Below are 15852 nucleotides of genomic sequence, written 5' to 3' on the forward strand. Positions count from 1 at the left end.
AAAAGTATCTCTATGTTGGCCTACGTGTTCATGCACACATAGTTATTTACAGGTGTATTAGAAGAGGAGCACTTACAGGCTTTAATAAAAGCACTGTTGGGCGGCGCTGATGGGCGGCACGGATGGGCGGCACGGATGGGCGGCACGGATGGGCGGCACGGATGGGCGGCACTGATGGGCGGCACTGTTGGGCGCTGATGGGCGGCACTGTTGGGCGGCACTGATAATCGAGACAATGATTATCAATGTAGATGTCCCGGGTGTGGATTGGTGCTTATCTCTCTTCCCGTGCTCTCAGCGTGAGGAGAGGAATACTGATAACAGGCAATTTCTGTTTAAACTGTAATCAGGTGTGATTGGGCACAGCTGATCACATGGTAAAAAGCTGCTGTGATTGGCTCTTTACCCTGATCTGTAATCAACTGTGTCCAAAGGACACAGCGGTCACAGATCACTGCCAATGCACGCCACAGGGGGCGCGCTGGAAGCGTAATCATGTGAGGATGCCATTTGATGCCCTCCAGGCAGTGTGCGCCCACTCTGTAGCCGTCATTCAGCTATAGCGCAGTCGTGAAGAGGTTAGAGAATATGTTACCCCAACATTTCATATTCCTGGTATGTGCCCGCTGTACCATGTACTTGTATTAAAGTATCCTGTTCTCCTTGTAATGCTCCCTTTGTGTGAAATCCCTGGTTTTCCTGCCTGTCCCTCTGCTTTCCTATTCAAAACTGACCACGCTAAGCAGGAGAACACAGCATGTTCAGTTTTATGGCTGTGCTGAGAACTCAGTCTGCTCTCCTCCAATGATCAGACCTGTCCTGACACGCCTACACAGCCATTCACTGGGAAGATCAGTGTACTGCTGTTTCTCCTTCTCTAGCTCTTTGAGCTCCTTACACAGCTGAGAACAGAGGCTATGTGATCAATTATCAAAAAGGGGGGGAGGTATTTATATTGTGTTTTTATTTATTTTTTATATGTATACATATTGCCTTTAATTTCTATTTTTAACTTAATGGTTTGCTTTACAAGGTGAGGGTTTTTGTATACTTTAAAGCGGATCTTCACTCCAGCACTATTCACCAAAAACACTATTTGGTTAATTTTTAATATTCAAGGCAAATTCAACCATCCATCCATGTCTTCATGCTTTTATTTTGCTGAGAAATCACTGTGAAACACACCACCTAGCTTTTCTGGCCGCGGCCTTCTTGAGTAAGGGCAGACGATTCATGTAGCATTTACTTCCTCAAATCCATCTGTCCTTAGCTCAGGCATGCAGGCTGGAGGGTGTGCTTAGCTGGAAAAGCTCCTCCTCCTCCTCTCCTGAAGACTCATGCAATGTATGACATAATTTGCCTAGGCAGGAAATCAGGAAGTAACTGAAGAAATGTTAAAAAAAAAAGTTTAAAAAAAGGAAATATGTTAGGAAAGTTTATCTATTATATAATGTTAGCAGCATGAGGATTCAAAATCATCAATGTTGATTGAGGGAGAGAAGTTCCGCTTTAACCTCCAGGTCTCCCTTTAGTTTTGCACAGTTGTACGGTCTCTTCTTCTGTACTAATAACGCTTAGTCTGATTTTACTGCACACTGCGAGCTACTCACAGAGTGTATTAGAAGTTGTAGCAAGCCAGACCAGCCACATTTCCTGGCCGGAGGATGTCCATCATCATCATCATCATCATCATCATCTAGATCTTTCCTCCCCAGTCTGCCTGTCCCTGGCTTGTCCCTGGCTTGTCCCTGGCCTGTCCCTGGCCTGTCCCTGGCTTGTCCCTGGCCTGTCCCTGGCTTGTCCCTGGCTTGTCCCTGGCCTGTCCCTGGCCTGTCCCTGGCCTGTCCCTGGCTTGTCCCTGGCTTGTCCCTGGCCTGTCCCTGGCCTGTCCCTGGCTTGTCCCTGGCCTGTCCCTTTCATTAATTACATTTTCGGTTCTTTCAGTCATGGAGGCACAGCATCTCATTTAGGTGTTACCTAGGGGGGTCTGCTGTTTGCACGAAGTACAACCCTTTCCACCAGCCATGATTTTCCTGCATTGCAAAGAGGAGGACAGCGTTGTCTTTGGGTCTAAAATAAAATATGCAACAAAAAAACGAATTCTGAACAATGACACAAAGGGATGGCGCCAACAATTTTCTGCAGCTGTTGCTTTATTTGCTTTTGCTAGGTTTCCCTTGTGATCACCAATTGTGTAAGCTGACCTATACTGGTAACATTACTTTGTTGTTTTCAGGGACGGAAGGATGTTGGCAGCTGGAGGAAAATCCAACAACGTACATTTGTGGTGTCTGACCTCCAAGCAGCTATTCAGAGTCCTCCAGATGCCCAGTACGGTGCGGAGTGTGCGCCAGCTCAAGTTCCTCCCTGACAGCTTTGATGGAGGGTCCAGTCAGGTATGACCCTGGCCTCCTTAGATTTCTTGCATTGTCTATTACCCAACATGGCCGTACAGTGTACCAATTTCGGTTGATATGTAAGGAACCTGTAGGCCTCCTTCCATTCGAGGCCATGGAAACCTGAAGGGATGGGGTTGTGCGCTTCGTTCCCAGTATTAAGTATATTCTTGACCGTATGCGTTAGTACGTGGCATTAACCACTTGACCTCCGGAAGATTTACCCCCCTTCATGACCAGGCCATTGTTTGTGATGCGACACTGCATTAATTTAACTGATAATTGCGCGGTTGTGCGACCCTGTACCTGTATTAAACCCCCCCCCCCCCACACACACACACACACACACACACAAATAGAGCTTTCTTTTGGTGGTATTTGATCAGCACTGCGTTTTTTATTTTTTTGCGCTATATACAAAAAAAGACCGACAATTAAAAAAACAAAACCATATTTTTTACTTTCTGCTATAAAACCCATCCAATAAAAAAAAAAGTTAAAAATCAAATTTCTTCATAAATTTAGGCCAATATGTATTCTGCTACATATTTTTGTTTTTAAAAAAAAAAGCGTATATTGATTGGTTTGCGCAAAAGTTTTATAGTGTCTACAAACTATGGGATTTATAGTGGAATTTCTATTTGTTTATACTAGTAATGGTGGCGATCAGCAATTTATAGCAGGACTGCGATATTGCGGCAAGCAATCTGACCCTAACTGACACTTTGTGGGAACCAGTGACACTAATACCGTGATCAGTGCTAAAAATATGCACTGTCACTGTGATAATGACACTGGCTGGGAAGGGGTTAAACATCTAGGGTACGATCAAAGGATTAAGTGTGTGCTTAACCAGTGTTTTGGTGTACTGTGTGTGGTGCTTTGACGAAGTGATGTGATGGATTTTCTTCTCCTGCTTTGAATCCATCTCTTCCCCTGTACTTCCTATATAAGCAAGGCAGAGCTTCATCCAGCCTCTCTACTCGCCGATCAGTTGGTGCCAGCGGACATCCATTGACCGGTAACCCGCTGATTGTCTTGTGCATGAACCCCCTACCCAGAAGTGAGGACCGCTCTGCTGCCGTATAACTAAGTTAATGTTTCAGGCCCCTTTCACATTTATACGACTTGTCCCACGATTTTGTACTGCAAAATCGTATGACAAGTCATTCTCCATGATTTTCAATGACTACCATTCATTTTGGCACGACTTTAAGTCGTGTCGACTTCAAAGTAGTCCCTGCACTACTTTGGTCCAACTTCCATACAATTTGTACTCCATAGACCTCAATGTTAAACCCTCAAGTAGCATGCACATAGTACCTGAATAATATAGACACGATTTCAGCACTACTTTGTAAGCACAAGCGGAGAATGGTTAATGCCAAAGTTGTGGCAAAGTCATACAAAGTAGTACTGCTCCCAAATCGCGGCAAAATAGCGGCCGTAAAATCGCGCTACTTTGAAGTCGTATAAGTGTGAAAGGGGCCTAACTGTGTATTTGTACAGAACTGTTTTAAAAGGAATGGTACAGGGTACCTGCACTTAAAGTGGATGTAAACCCAAATATTTTTTTTTTTAATTCACTATTGTACCTTGTAGAGTATAGGATGTCATGTTGTTGTGCCCAGTCTTGCCACAAAGAGCAATCCTCTTATCTTTTTTCAGTAAGATAAAAACAGACACACAGAGAAATAGTTAAATAAAGTATAATGACTGCGCTTAGGACAATTGCGAGGTATGCAGCCCCCCTAAAGAAACTCCCCAAGGTGTTTCGGGTATATGTAAATATGTATAAGTGGGGTAATGGCGCTCCCTGACGAGTAAAAGGGCAGGTGAGTAATATAGGGTTCCAATAATAATTGGAATCAATATACGAACTTTTCGGCGAGTAACCCCGCCTAAATGAGTTGCATGAATAAATAAATGCCAAACAGCCACGGAATAACAAAACTCCCTCACCGTATGTGAATATGCAAAATAAAAAAATTGACAATTAATTAGTGATAGTGTTGGTAGAACTGCCTACCTTTAAACATAATCTATGTGGGTACATACTCCGTGAATGGTGCTTAATCGAGTAATTCCCTCATAAGCGTGTGCACACTCCAAACATATATAGTACTAAATCTGTGCCAAAAACAAGTGTTGATACCTCAAACCGTAGGTACCAATAAACCATAAAATATCTATAAATGTATGTTACGATCCCCCAGCTGAAGATGTACCGTAGGTATATAGATGACCTGTTCATATTATGGGATGGGACGGCAGAGACTTTTGAAAACTTCATGGAGAACTTAAATATCAATAGGTATGGTTTAACCTTCACTGAAAAATGGGACTACCATAAGATCGACTATCTTGACCTTGAAATTTTCAAAATGGACGACAGCCTATATACCAAAACCTTTTTTAAGGCTACGGATAGAAACGGGTATATCCCTATTACCAGCTGCCACCATCCCCGTTGGAAAGGGAATATCCCTAAAGGTCAGCTTATAAGATTAAGGAGAAATTGTGTCACTATTGAAGACTACTTACAACAAGCGGATATCATGATTGAGAGATTCCAGGAGAAAGGATATAAGCTGAATGCGTTACGCAAGTTGAAGAATGACATAGCAAATATGGATCGAAAAAATCTGTTCAAAAAGTCCAAGAAAGAGAAAAACAACACAGATCTGGTGTTCGTTACAGGTTTTAATACCCAATATAAAGAGTTTGAACATATTTTAATGAAGTATTGGCCAATCCTAAAAGAGGATAGAGTCCTAGCTAATATAATACCCAGCAAGCCTAAAGTGGTGTATAGAAGGGCTCCCACGCTTAGAGATTACTTAGTGCATAATGTTATTAACCCTCCAAAACACACACAAATATTCCCAGAGATGAAAGGCTTTTACAAATGCCAAAAATGCCTACCATGTAGGGTCAGTAAAAAGCAACCTCGCAAAAGGGACATCTTTAGATCTAGGACGGACCACAAAGAATACCGCATTAGGAAATTGATCACCTGCCAGAGCACTCATGTGACTTATGTCATTGAGTGCCCATGCCAATTGCAGTATGTGGGTAGAACCACAAGGCCCCTATATGTGCGTATAAGGGAACATATTAAAAACATCAGGAAAGGGTTCCCTAAACATCATCTCTCCCGCCATTTTGACGCTTTTCACAATCGGGATCCCACAGGGCTAGTTTTTTATGGGACCACAGGGCTAGTTTTTTATGGGATTGACTGCGTCAAGGATCACTGGCGAGGAGGCAATAAAACCACACTGGTTTCGCAAAATGAAACCAGTTGGATATAAAGGTTGGGGTCCCTTGCCCCGAGGGGCCTCAATCTGGATATCGACTTAAATTGCTTCATAGCTAATCCATAAAGGGGACTGTATATTCCCCCTCCCTACACAATTTAAGAGCACACCATTGAAATTATCAGTGTGAGCTATACCTCTTGGGAAGTTGCTGATAGGCGGATAGAGACCCCTCAGGGGATACGGTCATATCGTTTGACTGCGCAGGCCTATGTACATACCTTTGTACGTGGAGGGATGGGTCATGAGGGATGGCTTTTGTATGTAGATAGTATAGGCACACTGGCCCGTAGTATCTACACAATTAGATCCTCTATGTGAGATCTAGGTGCAATTTACTTAGCATACCTGAAGCCCCCCCATCTCCTCCCCTGTCTTTCTCTTTCTCTCCCCCCATCCGATACGTGTAGTTCAGTTCCTATAGTCTTACGTTTTCTGTAATACACTAATCATTGTACTGGTATTACCCATTATTATCATCCTTGGTGGTTGAAAATACTTTTATATATATATTTATATATATATATATATATATATATATGTAATTTTTTATAGTTTTTAAGATTTATTATTTTAAATTGTTCTTCTCTACTAGAATTTCCATTATGAGGGTTGATTAATATGGTTCATATTTATGTTGAGCTTAGTAAGAAATACTATAGCAGTTATACCCTTAAACTTCCATTTGTTAGTTTATTTTTGGATATGGGTATATATGCCCCAGTAAGGTGGTTACTCTTAATATCCTTAGCCACACTGACAAAATTCAAAATTCAATACCTGGAATATTAAGTTTTATTTTACATGTCAACCACATGTTCTAAGTATGGACTATATCCCCCATTAGTGGCTCTTCTGTAGGGAACCAGCCATAATTATACGGACGCCATATATGGAGTAAACATAGTAGAGGCTTGACTTTCCCTGCGTACACCCCTGGGGAGAGTAGGCGTGGATTGGGCACGTAACTCCTCCTAAGGATAACTCTGATAGGAGCCTCTGTTCACGAGGGGTGTTCCTGGAATGGCTGTTTCCCTATTAAATGACGTAGTGCGTGGCGTGCGGGTACCGTCGCTGAGGACGTCTATGACGAAACGCGTACGACGGCGCACGCTACGTCATTTCCGCTCAGAAGGCCGGTGGAATGCAGGTGGAGCGCAAACGCTCGGTTCACTTCCACCTAGTGGTACGGGTTCCCCGGCCGGGAATTTTTTAACTATGAGAGCGGCTATGCTAAGCACTGTTTAGGCTCTGCTCAGGCCTATGTTTATATAATATTTTTTTAATTAAGTTTTATGCTGCATACTACTATAGCCAGCTGACCTGGACTATAGTTTTTTAATTGGTAGTCTTTTACGTTGGAATAAACATATGTTTTTTACTACTACACTATGGGAGTCCACTATTCCTCTGTCTTTTTATATGAGTGACTGTGAGCCATTATCCTATGTATGCTGAGGACCTTCCTGGGAGATCCATCCACCACGCCGGCAGGGAGATCGCAAGGAATACCGTTCTATGCGAAATACCCCTTTGGGGTGAATTGATCTGGTGAGTGGGGATCCTTGAGGGGGAGCACTAAGTCACCAAGGACGTTTTGAACACACTCAAGTCACTATCGAAAGTTATTTTCATCAGTTTTTCCTGGGGTACTTATTCATTGCAAGATTTTCTTCATAATTACGGACTGGTTAAGATTTAATGGACTGGTTAAAATTTGCAGGATTGCTCATTTACACTTTTTAAGTGGTTAAAATATTAAATAAGGTTTATATGTGTTTATATGTTTTTGCTTATATGCATTTTGTTTATGCACATGTTGGAGATTTGGCGGAAGCCTAATGTATGCCTGGGTGTTCAAGTAACATACATTTATAGATATTTTATGGTTTATTGGTACCTACGGTTTGAGGTATCAACACTTGTTTTTGGCACAGATTTAGTACTATATATGTTTGGAGTGTGCACACGCTTATGAGGGAATTACTCGATTAAGCACCATTCACGGAGTATGTACCCACATAGATTATGTTTAAAGGTAGGCAGTTCTACCAACACTATCACTAATTAATTGTCAATTTTTTTATTTTGCATATTCACATACGGTGAGGGAGTTTTGTTATTCCGTGGCTGTTTGGCATTTATTTATTCATGCAACTCATTTAGGCGGGGTTACTCGCCGAAAAGTTTGTATATTGATTCCAATTATTATTGGAACCCTATATTACTCACCTGCCCTTTTACTCGTCAGGGAGCGCCATTACCCCACTTATACATATTTACACACAGAGAAATAGGTGTCTGTTTCCCCCCCCCCCCCCCCCCATGCTGTGAGTGACAGGTAATTTCCTTATCTCATGCATGAGCATACAGGACTTTACATCTTCCTCTCTGTGTCTCAGAGCTGTGCTAGCTATACCGAAAAATCCTCTCCACTACAGCTTGTGTGGCACATGCGCAGGCGTCACGGGGGGGCAGCGAGCACGCTCTGCTTCTGCCCAGAACACACTCTGTGTCCCCTATGCACACACTATATAGTAACAAACGTGAGCTTCGTACTGCCAGCACAGCTGGATATAGGTTGAACTTGATGGACTTGTCTTTTTTTCAACCTCGCCTACTATGTAACTATGTAACAAGGGGAGTGTAGAGGTGGGGCGGGAGCCTAGTGACATCACGGCTCCGACTACAAAAAAAATATATATACATATATATAGCCTATCAGGTCTCTAAATAATCTTTTACCACTTCCATCAGCTCATTCCCCACAGCTACAACCTTTTGTACCACCTGCCCCAACCTATTAGATTGTAAGCTCTTCTGAGCAGGGCCCTCTTAATCCTCCTGTATTTTATTGTATCATAACTGTATTGTCTCCCTTTTATATTGTAAAGCGCTGTGTAAACTGTTGGCTCTATATAAATCCTGTATAATAATAATTATATAATTTTTTTTTTTCTCTATGCGGTATATATTTATTATTAAGCATATGTACCCCAAATAGTTTTGATATCCTGTGATCTCCTGTACAGCACTCCTAGGAGAAGGGGCTGTACTTTTTGCACAGAGCACATATGTACATGGTAACAAAAAGGAACAGTGCCAGTGGTTTGTTGCTGCCAAAGGTCATATCTGTATCAAGCTGTGTCACTTAAAGCAGTTCTAAAGGCAGAATGCCTTCTGTTCATTATGGTAGAAAAACTTGTGTGCAGCTCTCTCCCAGCCCCTCCGTCTACTTACGAGAGCCCAATGTCGATCCAGCAATGTACACAAGAGCAGCATCGCCGCTCTTTTTCTCTCTCCTCATTGGCTCAGAGGCATCAGTGGGAGCCATTGGCTCATGCTGCTGTCAATCGCAGCCAGTGAGGTGGAGTAGGGGTGGGGCCGAGCTGTACTCTGTGTCAATGGACACACAGAGTGTGGCTCGCGAGGGAGCCTGCATGAGTGCCCCCCATAGCAAGTGGCTTGCTTTCAGGGCACTCGGCATTGTGCGGCCACAGAAGACCCCTGAAAAGGAGGATCAGGGCTGCTCTGTGCAAAACTATGACACAGAGCAGGTAAAAATGACATGTTTGTTATTTTGTTTATTTTTTTTATACTTTTCCCTTTACAATCACTTTCAGTTTAGCATAGCCTGAGATCAGGTAGTTGGCTGAGCAATCTGTCAGGAAGCCTGGATAACAAAACTTAATCAACACACTTAAAAATGCCTCTGACAATTAAAATAAAAGTTTACTTGTATGTATTTCAGCTGGAGATCAATTTGAATTTTTCTATATAAATTTGTAATTTTAGTTTTTCCTTTTCAATAAACTCTTCCTTTTTCCAGTTAAACCAGGCCACATCTCTGAACATCTGCCAGCATACAGCAACAGCTGCAACTGTCTTTTTGTATATTTCCTCCAGTGATGTTTATATCTGTTTGAACATTTTCCAGTATACAGGAAGGTTGTAACTTTCTTTTTTTTGTTTTTTCCTGCAGGTTTTAGGTGTGCTCAGTCAAGATGGGATAATGCGGTTCATCAGTATCCAAACATGCAAACTTGTGTTTGACATTGGAAGCCATGATGACGGCATTGTGACTTCTTCTGTTAGCCCAAATGGACGTTACATCGCCAGTGTCATGGATAACGGCAGTGTGAATTTGTACAGCGTTCAGGCTCTGACCAAGGAAATCAATAAGGTGAGGGGATTAACCACTTTTTAAAAACAAACGTTTTCCCAGCACACGAACGAGCTAACCTGCAACAACATAACCCCCCCCCCCCAAATGACAGCATCTAACAATTTACATTAATAACAGAGGTGTAAAGCTGAGTACACACTACAGTTTTTTTTTTTTTTTTTTTTCGTGCAACCCAAAAAAAAACCTGACAGCTCCGGTCGGTAGCCATTGTACTAACCATGCAAGGTTAGTGCAACAATCTCCCCGACTGGGCTGTTGTGTTCTGACAAGGGGACGGCACCCCCGCCAGAACACTCTGATCAGTGCTCTCTGCCATTGGCTGAGAGCGCTGATCGGGAGTCAATCGGCTTCTGGCTTTCCAGCATGCACGTCCGACAGAAGCTGGCCGGCTTCCTGACATACATACGGGCAAAATGTCGTCCGGTATTTTTTTTTTGTACCAGCAAATGTTTCCAGACAGTCTGCCCGTGTGTACGGGGCTTTAGTTACACACATTTGCAAACATATGTGGAAGCTGCACTGCCTTGTTCAAGGGTCCTCTCTAAAGTGCGGTCCTAAATCATATTTGCGAGTCTCCTAATTGGAGCACATATAACACCAGATAAATTGCAGGCAAGTATACCTGGAGGCAGCGCATTCCTCAAAGTGTTCCTAAGCCCCAATAGTAAAATCAGTCTGTATATGCAGTAATACATACTTGTTATACTCATTGTGAAACCTAAGGGGTTAATCCTGTGTAAAAAGGCTGTTTGATCCTGTCGTCTCTGATCCTCCCCTTTTTCCACAGTCCCCAATCTATCTCCTGATAGAACAGAACCTTGGGGGCACTCTGCACTTGCTCAGTTTGATGTGTATTGCTAGAGAGTCTTTTTTTTTTTTCTTTTTTTTTTGGAGGGTGCATGTGATAGGCAAAGGGCCAATCATCACTGTCCAGACAAGAGGGTCAGCCTCATAGGACAGTCAGAGGGAAATAAAAACTCCTCCTACAAGCTTTAACCAGTGATTGGCTGGACACTGATAGAAGTCACAAGACTACTATATACAGCTGATGAGAAAAGATTTTTAGCAGTTTATATTTACTAAAATAATTGCAATTCCATGTTCTGTGTACTGTGGGAGACCAGATATAGTGAATGCAGAGTCCTGGGTTTAGTAACACTTTAAGGGTACTGGGACACACTAGAAGCCCAGCAAAAAGTGTGGCCCTACAACTGGTCTTCACAGGAAAGCATTAACGGCTCACAGTGCAGTTTTCAGCCAGTCTGGTTAGTTCGAAGAAGGGAGGAGGATGGAGGAGCAGGGTTGTGCCTTTCCATCCTAGGCTAAAGAGCTGTAAGTTTATATTGATGACCACAGCATAGGGAGACACAACTCCAGTCCCCACATGCAAGGGTGGCTCCATAGGATGCTGCAAGAGAAAATAGGCTCCCTAAAACGGGAAATCTACAGCAGGGCTCAAAATTTCAAGTCCTGAGCTACTAGCCAGGCCTCAAGGGGCTACTCGCCACCAGTTGCCCCGCCCCTAATTCTGCCCCTAATCACGCCCTCATAAATTATCTCATGATATGACACTTAAATGTTTTATGCAGAATTAAGTTACAAAAATATTAACAGCAACTTTACCAGTTCCCCTCAGCACAGCCTCGCCAGTGCCCATCATTGCAGTGTAACCTGTGCCCCACATTGCAGCCTCACCGTGCCCCACATTGCAGCCTCGCCAGGGCGGAGGAAGAGAGCGGGTGGCCGGAGGAAGAGGAGAACCACGGGGTCACCGAGTGGTATAGCACGCTGTTAAAGCTTACATTGAAAATGCCTCCGCTCTGCTCGCCGTCATACGCAGCCCGGCCTCCTCCTAACCCCACCCCTGTGATAGACAGAACACATTCCAGCATTGGATCGCATTCTGTCTATCACAGGCACGGGGTTAGGAGGAGGCGGGGGTGTGTGTGACGGCGAGCAGAACGGAGGCAATTTCTATACCGCTCGGTGACCCCGTGGCTCTCCTCTTCCTCCCATGTTCTCTTCCACCAGGGCGATCGCTGGGAGAATGGCTCCCGATCAACCCCGCCTGCCGGCGGTGCTCGCCCCCCCCCCACTCACAGGCAGTCCAGCTCGCAAGCCCTCATTTTCCATTTGCAAAATGCGAGTAGGCGAGTGGAAAATTTGAGGTCTGACTTACAGAATACTTCTATTTTTTTTTTTTTTTCAATCAAATACTTTATTGATTTTTTTCATTATAACAGAAACTCCAAATTACACATATCCATTATCCCCAAACCACCCCCACCCAAATACAACTCCAGATAAAAAAAAACACTATTATTTCCATATTTGCGCTCACCAGTTTACAATTCAAATCCTCCATCCCATTATTACTCATTAATACAACTCTATATCATTGTTGATTTTCCTCCGTTTCATTAGTTTATTCAGCTGTCTGCTCAGATACATTAGAGACTAACGACCAATGTCAGATTTTCACACATTTTTTAGGGCTCCGCATATGCTTATTCCTCTTATCTTAAATTAAGATTGATCGCTTTAATCCATTGATCAAGTGTTGGGTATTTTGATATCCATTTTTGTAATATAAGTATACAAGCTATATACATAGTTCTCATCCACATTGCATGCATTTCAACTGGGAGGACATCTTCCGATATAATCCCTAGCAATGCTATTTTTGGATCAAAATAAACCTGTGTAGAATTTAAGGAATTCAAAGTATCAAATACACCCTCCCAGTAACGATGCAATTTGGGACATCTCCACAGCATATTCAGAATACTTTATTAATCCCAAAGGGAAATTGTTACGACACACACTTAACAAAGAGAACACAAGATCAGGACAATAGACTGAACAAGAAGCAAAAACACAACAAAATTACCAATAACAGCCATTAACCCTTTCATGACTAAGCCTATTTTTGAAATTTGGTGTTTACAAGTTAAAATCCATATTTTTTGCTATAAAATTAATTAGAGTACCCAAACATTATATATATTTTTTTAGCAGAGAATCTAGAGAATAAAATGGCGATTGTTGCAATATTTTTTATCAGACGGTATTTGTGCAGCGGTGTTTTAAACGCAAATTTTTGGAAAAGGGACACTTTCATGAATTTTAAAAAATCCAAACAGTAAAGTTACCCCAATTTTTTTGTATAATGTGAAAGATGATGTTACGCCGAGTAAATAGATACCAAACATGTCACCCTTTATAATTGCACGCACTCGTGGAATGGCGACAAATTATGGTACCTATGAATTTCCATAGGCGACGCTTTAAAATTTTTTTACGGTTACCAGGTTAGAGTGAGAGGAGAGTACAGAGGAGATCTAGGGCTAGAATTATTGCTCTCGCTCTGACGATCGCGGCGATACCTCACATGTGTGATTTGAACACCGTTTACATATGCGTGCGCGACTTCCGTATGCGTTTTCTTCGCTGCGCGAGCTCGCGGGGACAGGGGCACTTTAAAAAATTTTTTTTTTTTTTTTTATTTATTTTTTTTTACTTTATAAATTGTGTTTTAAAAAAATTTTTTTTTTTTTTTTACTTTTATTGCTGTCACAAGGAATGTAAACATCCCTTGTGACAGTAATAGGTGGTGAGAGGTACTCTTTATGGAGGGATGGGGGGTTTAAAAGACCCCCCATCCCTCCTTTACACTTCAAAGTATTCAGATCGCTGAAAACGGCGATTCTGAATACTGTGTACTTTTTTAAATTCGGCGCCATTGGCAGCCGAGTAAACGGGAAGTGACGTCATGACGTCGCTTCCGCGTTTACAACGAGAAGGCTGGAACGAAGCCGCTCACAGCTTCGTTCCAGCCCGCCCCCAGCTGCCGAAGATACCCGATCGGACACTGGACCTCCCGATCGCACGGGAGGCCCGGTAACAGTGGCGGGAGGCGGCGGGAGGGGGGGGATGTCCCCTCCCGCTCCTCCGGTATAACAACCGAGCGGCTTTTAGCCGCATCGGTTGTTATACTCGGGTAGCCGATCGCCCGCTGGAAACAACTGTACCGGCATGATGCCTGCAGCTGCGGGCATCATCCCGGTATAACCCCGGAAAGCCGAGTACGCATATCTACGTACGGTTGGCGGGAAGGGGTTAACACCAAATAACAAAATTAAAACTACACTACAAATAAAACATCTATACAAATAAAATACAACACAGAATAAAAAACCCTGATTAAAATAACAGGCAAGCTACCAAATACAAATAATACACCACTTTCTCTAACACCACCCCAGATAATAACCAACACCTTGGGCGTAGCATAAGGGGTTGCAGGGGTCCCAATCGCAACCCCACCCCTAGCTCCAGGGAGCCCCTGCAGCCTCCCTGTCATATTTTCATACTCTCCACGAAGTCCAGCTCCGATCTACCCTAGGGCCCCACAGCCATGCTTCCACTTTGCCGTCCACACCCCTCTGTTCTCATTGGGTGGGGAGAAGCTGTGAGACATTTCCTGAATGGAAAGGAGCATGGGGTGAGAACAGCTCAGGATGGGAAAGTGTCTGTGCTGCATGCTGGCAACATAGAATGGTAACCGAGCTCAGCGAGTTAAGAGGAGGAGAGTGCCATCCTGTAGCCACAATGGGACCAATGTCACTGGTGAGATAAGACACCGCTCAGTGTCTTCTAGTCACTAGCTGGAAATTCTCTGTACCCCCCCACCCGGGGATGTCCGCTTACCCCACTTCCCTGACAACTGGGGAAAAGACAACTGGGAGGTGACCTTCCCCCAACACCTGCCAACACTGACAGAGAAACCTTCAGAAATTGCTAAAATCCCTTAACACCTCCTAAGGGGGCCCCTGAGGGGCTGCAGGCTACAGATTTTGTGTCATTTGGCTTTTGCCCCCCCAGATCTAAGTTACGCTCCCCCCCAAAGCCCCCTGACCACCCCCTCCGCCATGGATGCTATGCCTGCTGCTGAGCTTCTTTCCCGGTACAGCACTCTATACTGCTCCTCCTCCCGAGTGCTGAAATCACATTCCTTTACAACACAGCCAGTCAGCCATGATCTGCACAGGGTGTATCTGCCTACTGCAACTACACTAACTATAACTACAATAACTGTATCATTAACTCTATGATACAACCCAAAGGCTAAAAATCACAGTTTTTTTTACCTTTTTAAAAAAAAAAAAAATTGTTTAACTCTTGTATGTTATTTTTGTACAGTGCTTAATTTAAAAAGTCTGTATTTCTAAGTAGTGAGAATACCCATATTTTTGCAGCCTCCGCCACCACTTGTAAAAGTGGTTGATTTAAGTAAAGACAAGGACTCCACAGTGGAAAAGTCTAAAGCCAGCAGTGGGAAAGTTAAAGTTTCATCTAGCCGGATATGTCGCCCGTGGAAGTCGAAGGAAGAAATAGTGAAGACCCGAATTTTGCGCCCAGATGGGGATGATAATGACAGTAATAAAGAGGTTTGTTGTAAATGAACACTTTATAAAAATGTCCTTGTGCAGGGTTTTCCACAGTATAGGAGGTGCGTGAGTGTTGGTACTGGTCCATACTATAGGTAAGTATTGTGGTGGAACATGCATATTGTAGACACCATCCGTGTTCTTTCAGCTGACATGGTAGCATGCAGGAATGTCTGCATAAGTCCAATGACCTATCCCATTGTTCTCCTTCCTCTTGTATATTAGCTGATCAAGCCCTTGCTGTTTTTTCTGAGTGCTTTGAATGAGTCTGGTCCTTGCACGTTGCTGCTCCTCTTAGGAGGGAAGGGGGAAGCCTCTAGCAGTACTGGGACAGGTTCATCTGGCATCTGGGGCAAGGATGCAGAACTGTCCTCCCTCCCCCCACTGTGTTAATGCATGCCGTAGAATGGGTTTACTGCCCTGTATCCATTCTCTGCCCCCTTACTCCACTGTGCCCAGGGCAGCTGCCCCTCCTGCACACCAGTGTTAATTTTGACGTC

The 15852-nt window shown here is 43.4% G+C and overlaps 1 protein-coding gene across 1 annotated transcript in view; it reads left to right on the forward strand.

The window, feature by feature from the left end:
• The window catches only part of TBC1D31 (TBC1 domain family member 31), a 68410-nt gene that overhangs the window by 15014 nt on the left and 37544 nt on the right, over window positions 1–15852 (forward strand). Inside the window, exons 6-8 of the mRNA XM_073632209.1 lie at window positions 2237–2396; window positions 9699–9899; window positions 15161–15352. Of these exons, the coding sequence (XP_073488310.1) occupies window positions 2237–2396; window positions 9699–9899; window positions 15161–15352 (553 nt within the window). The remainder of the gene's footprint in view (window positions 1–2236; window positions 2397–9698; window positions 9900–15160; window positions 15353–15852) is intronic.

The sequence above is a fragment of the Aquarana catesbeiana genome, linkage group LG05 (genome assembly GCF_042186555.1).
Source record: "Aquarana catesbeiana isolate 2022-GZ linkage group LG05, ASM4218655v1, whole genome shotgun sequence".
NCBI lineage: Eukaryota > Metazoa > Chordata > Amphibia > Anura > Ranidae > Aquarana > Aquarana catesbeiana.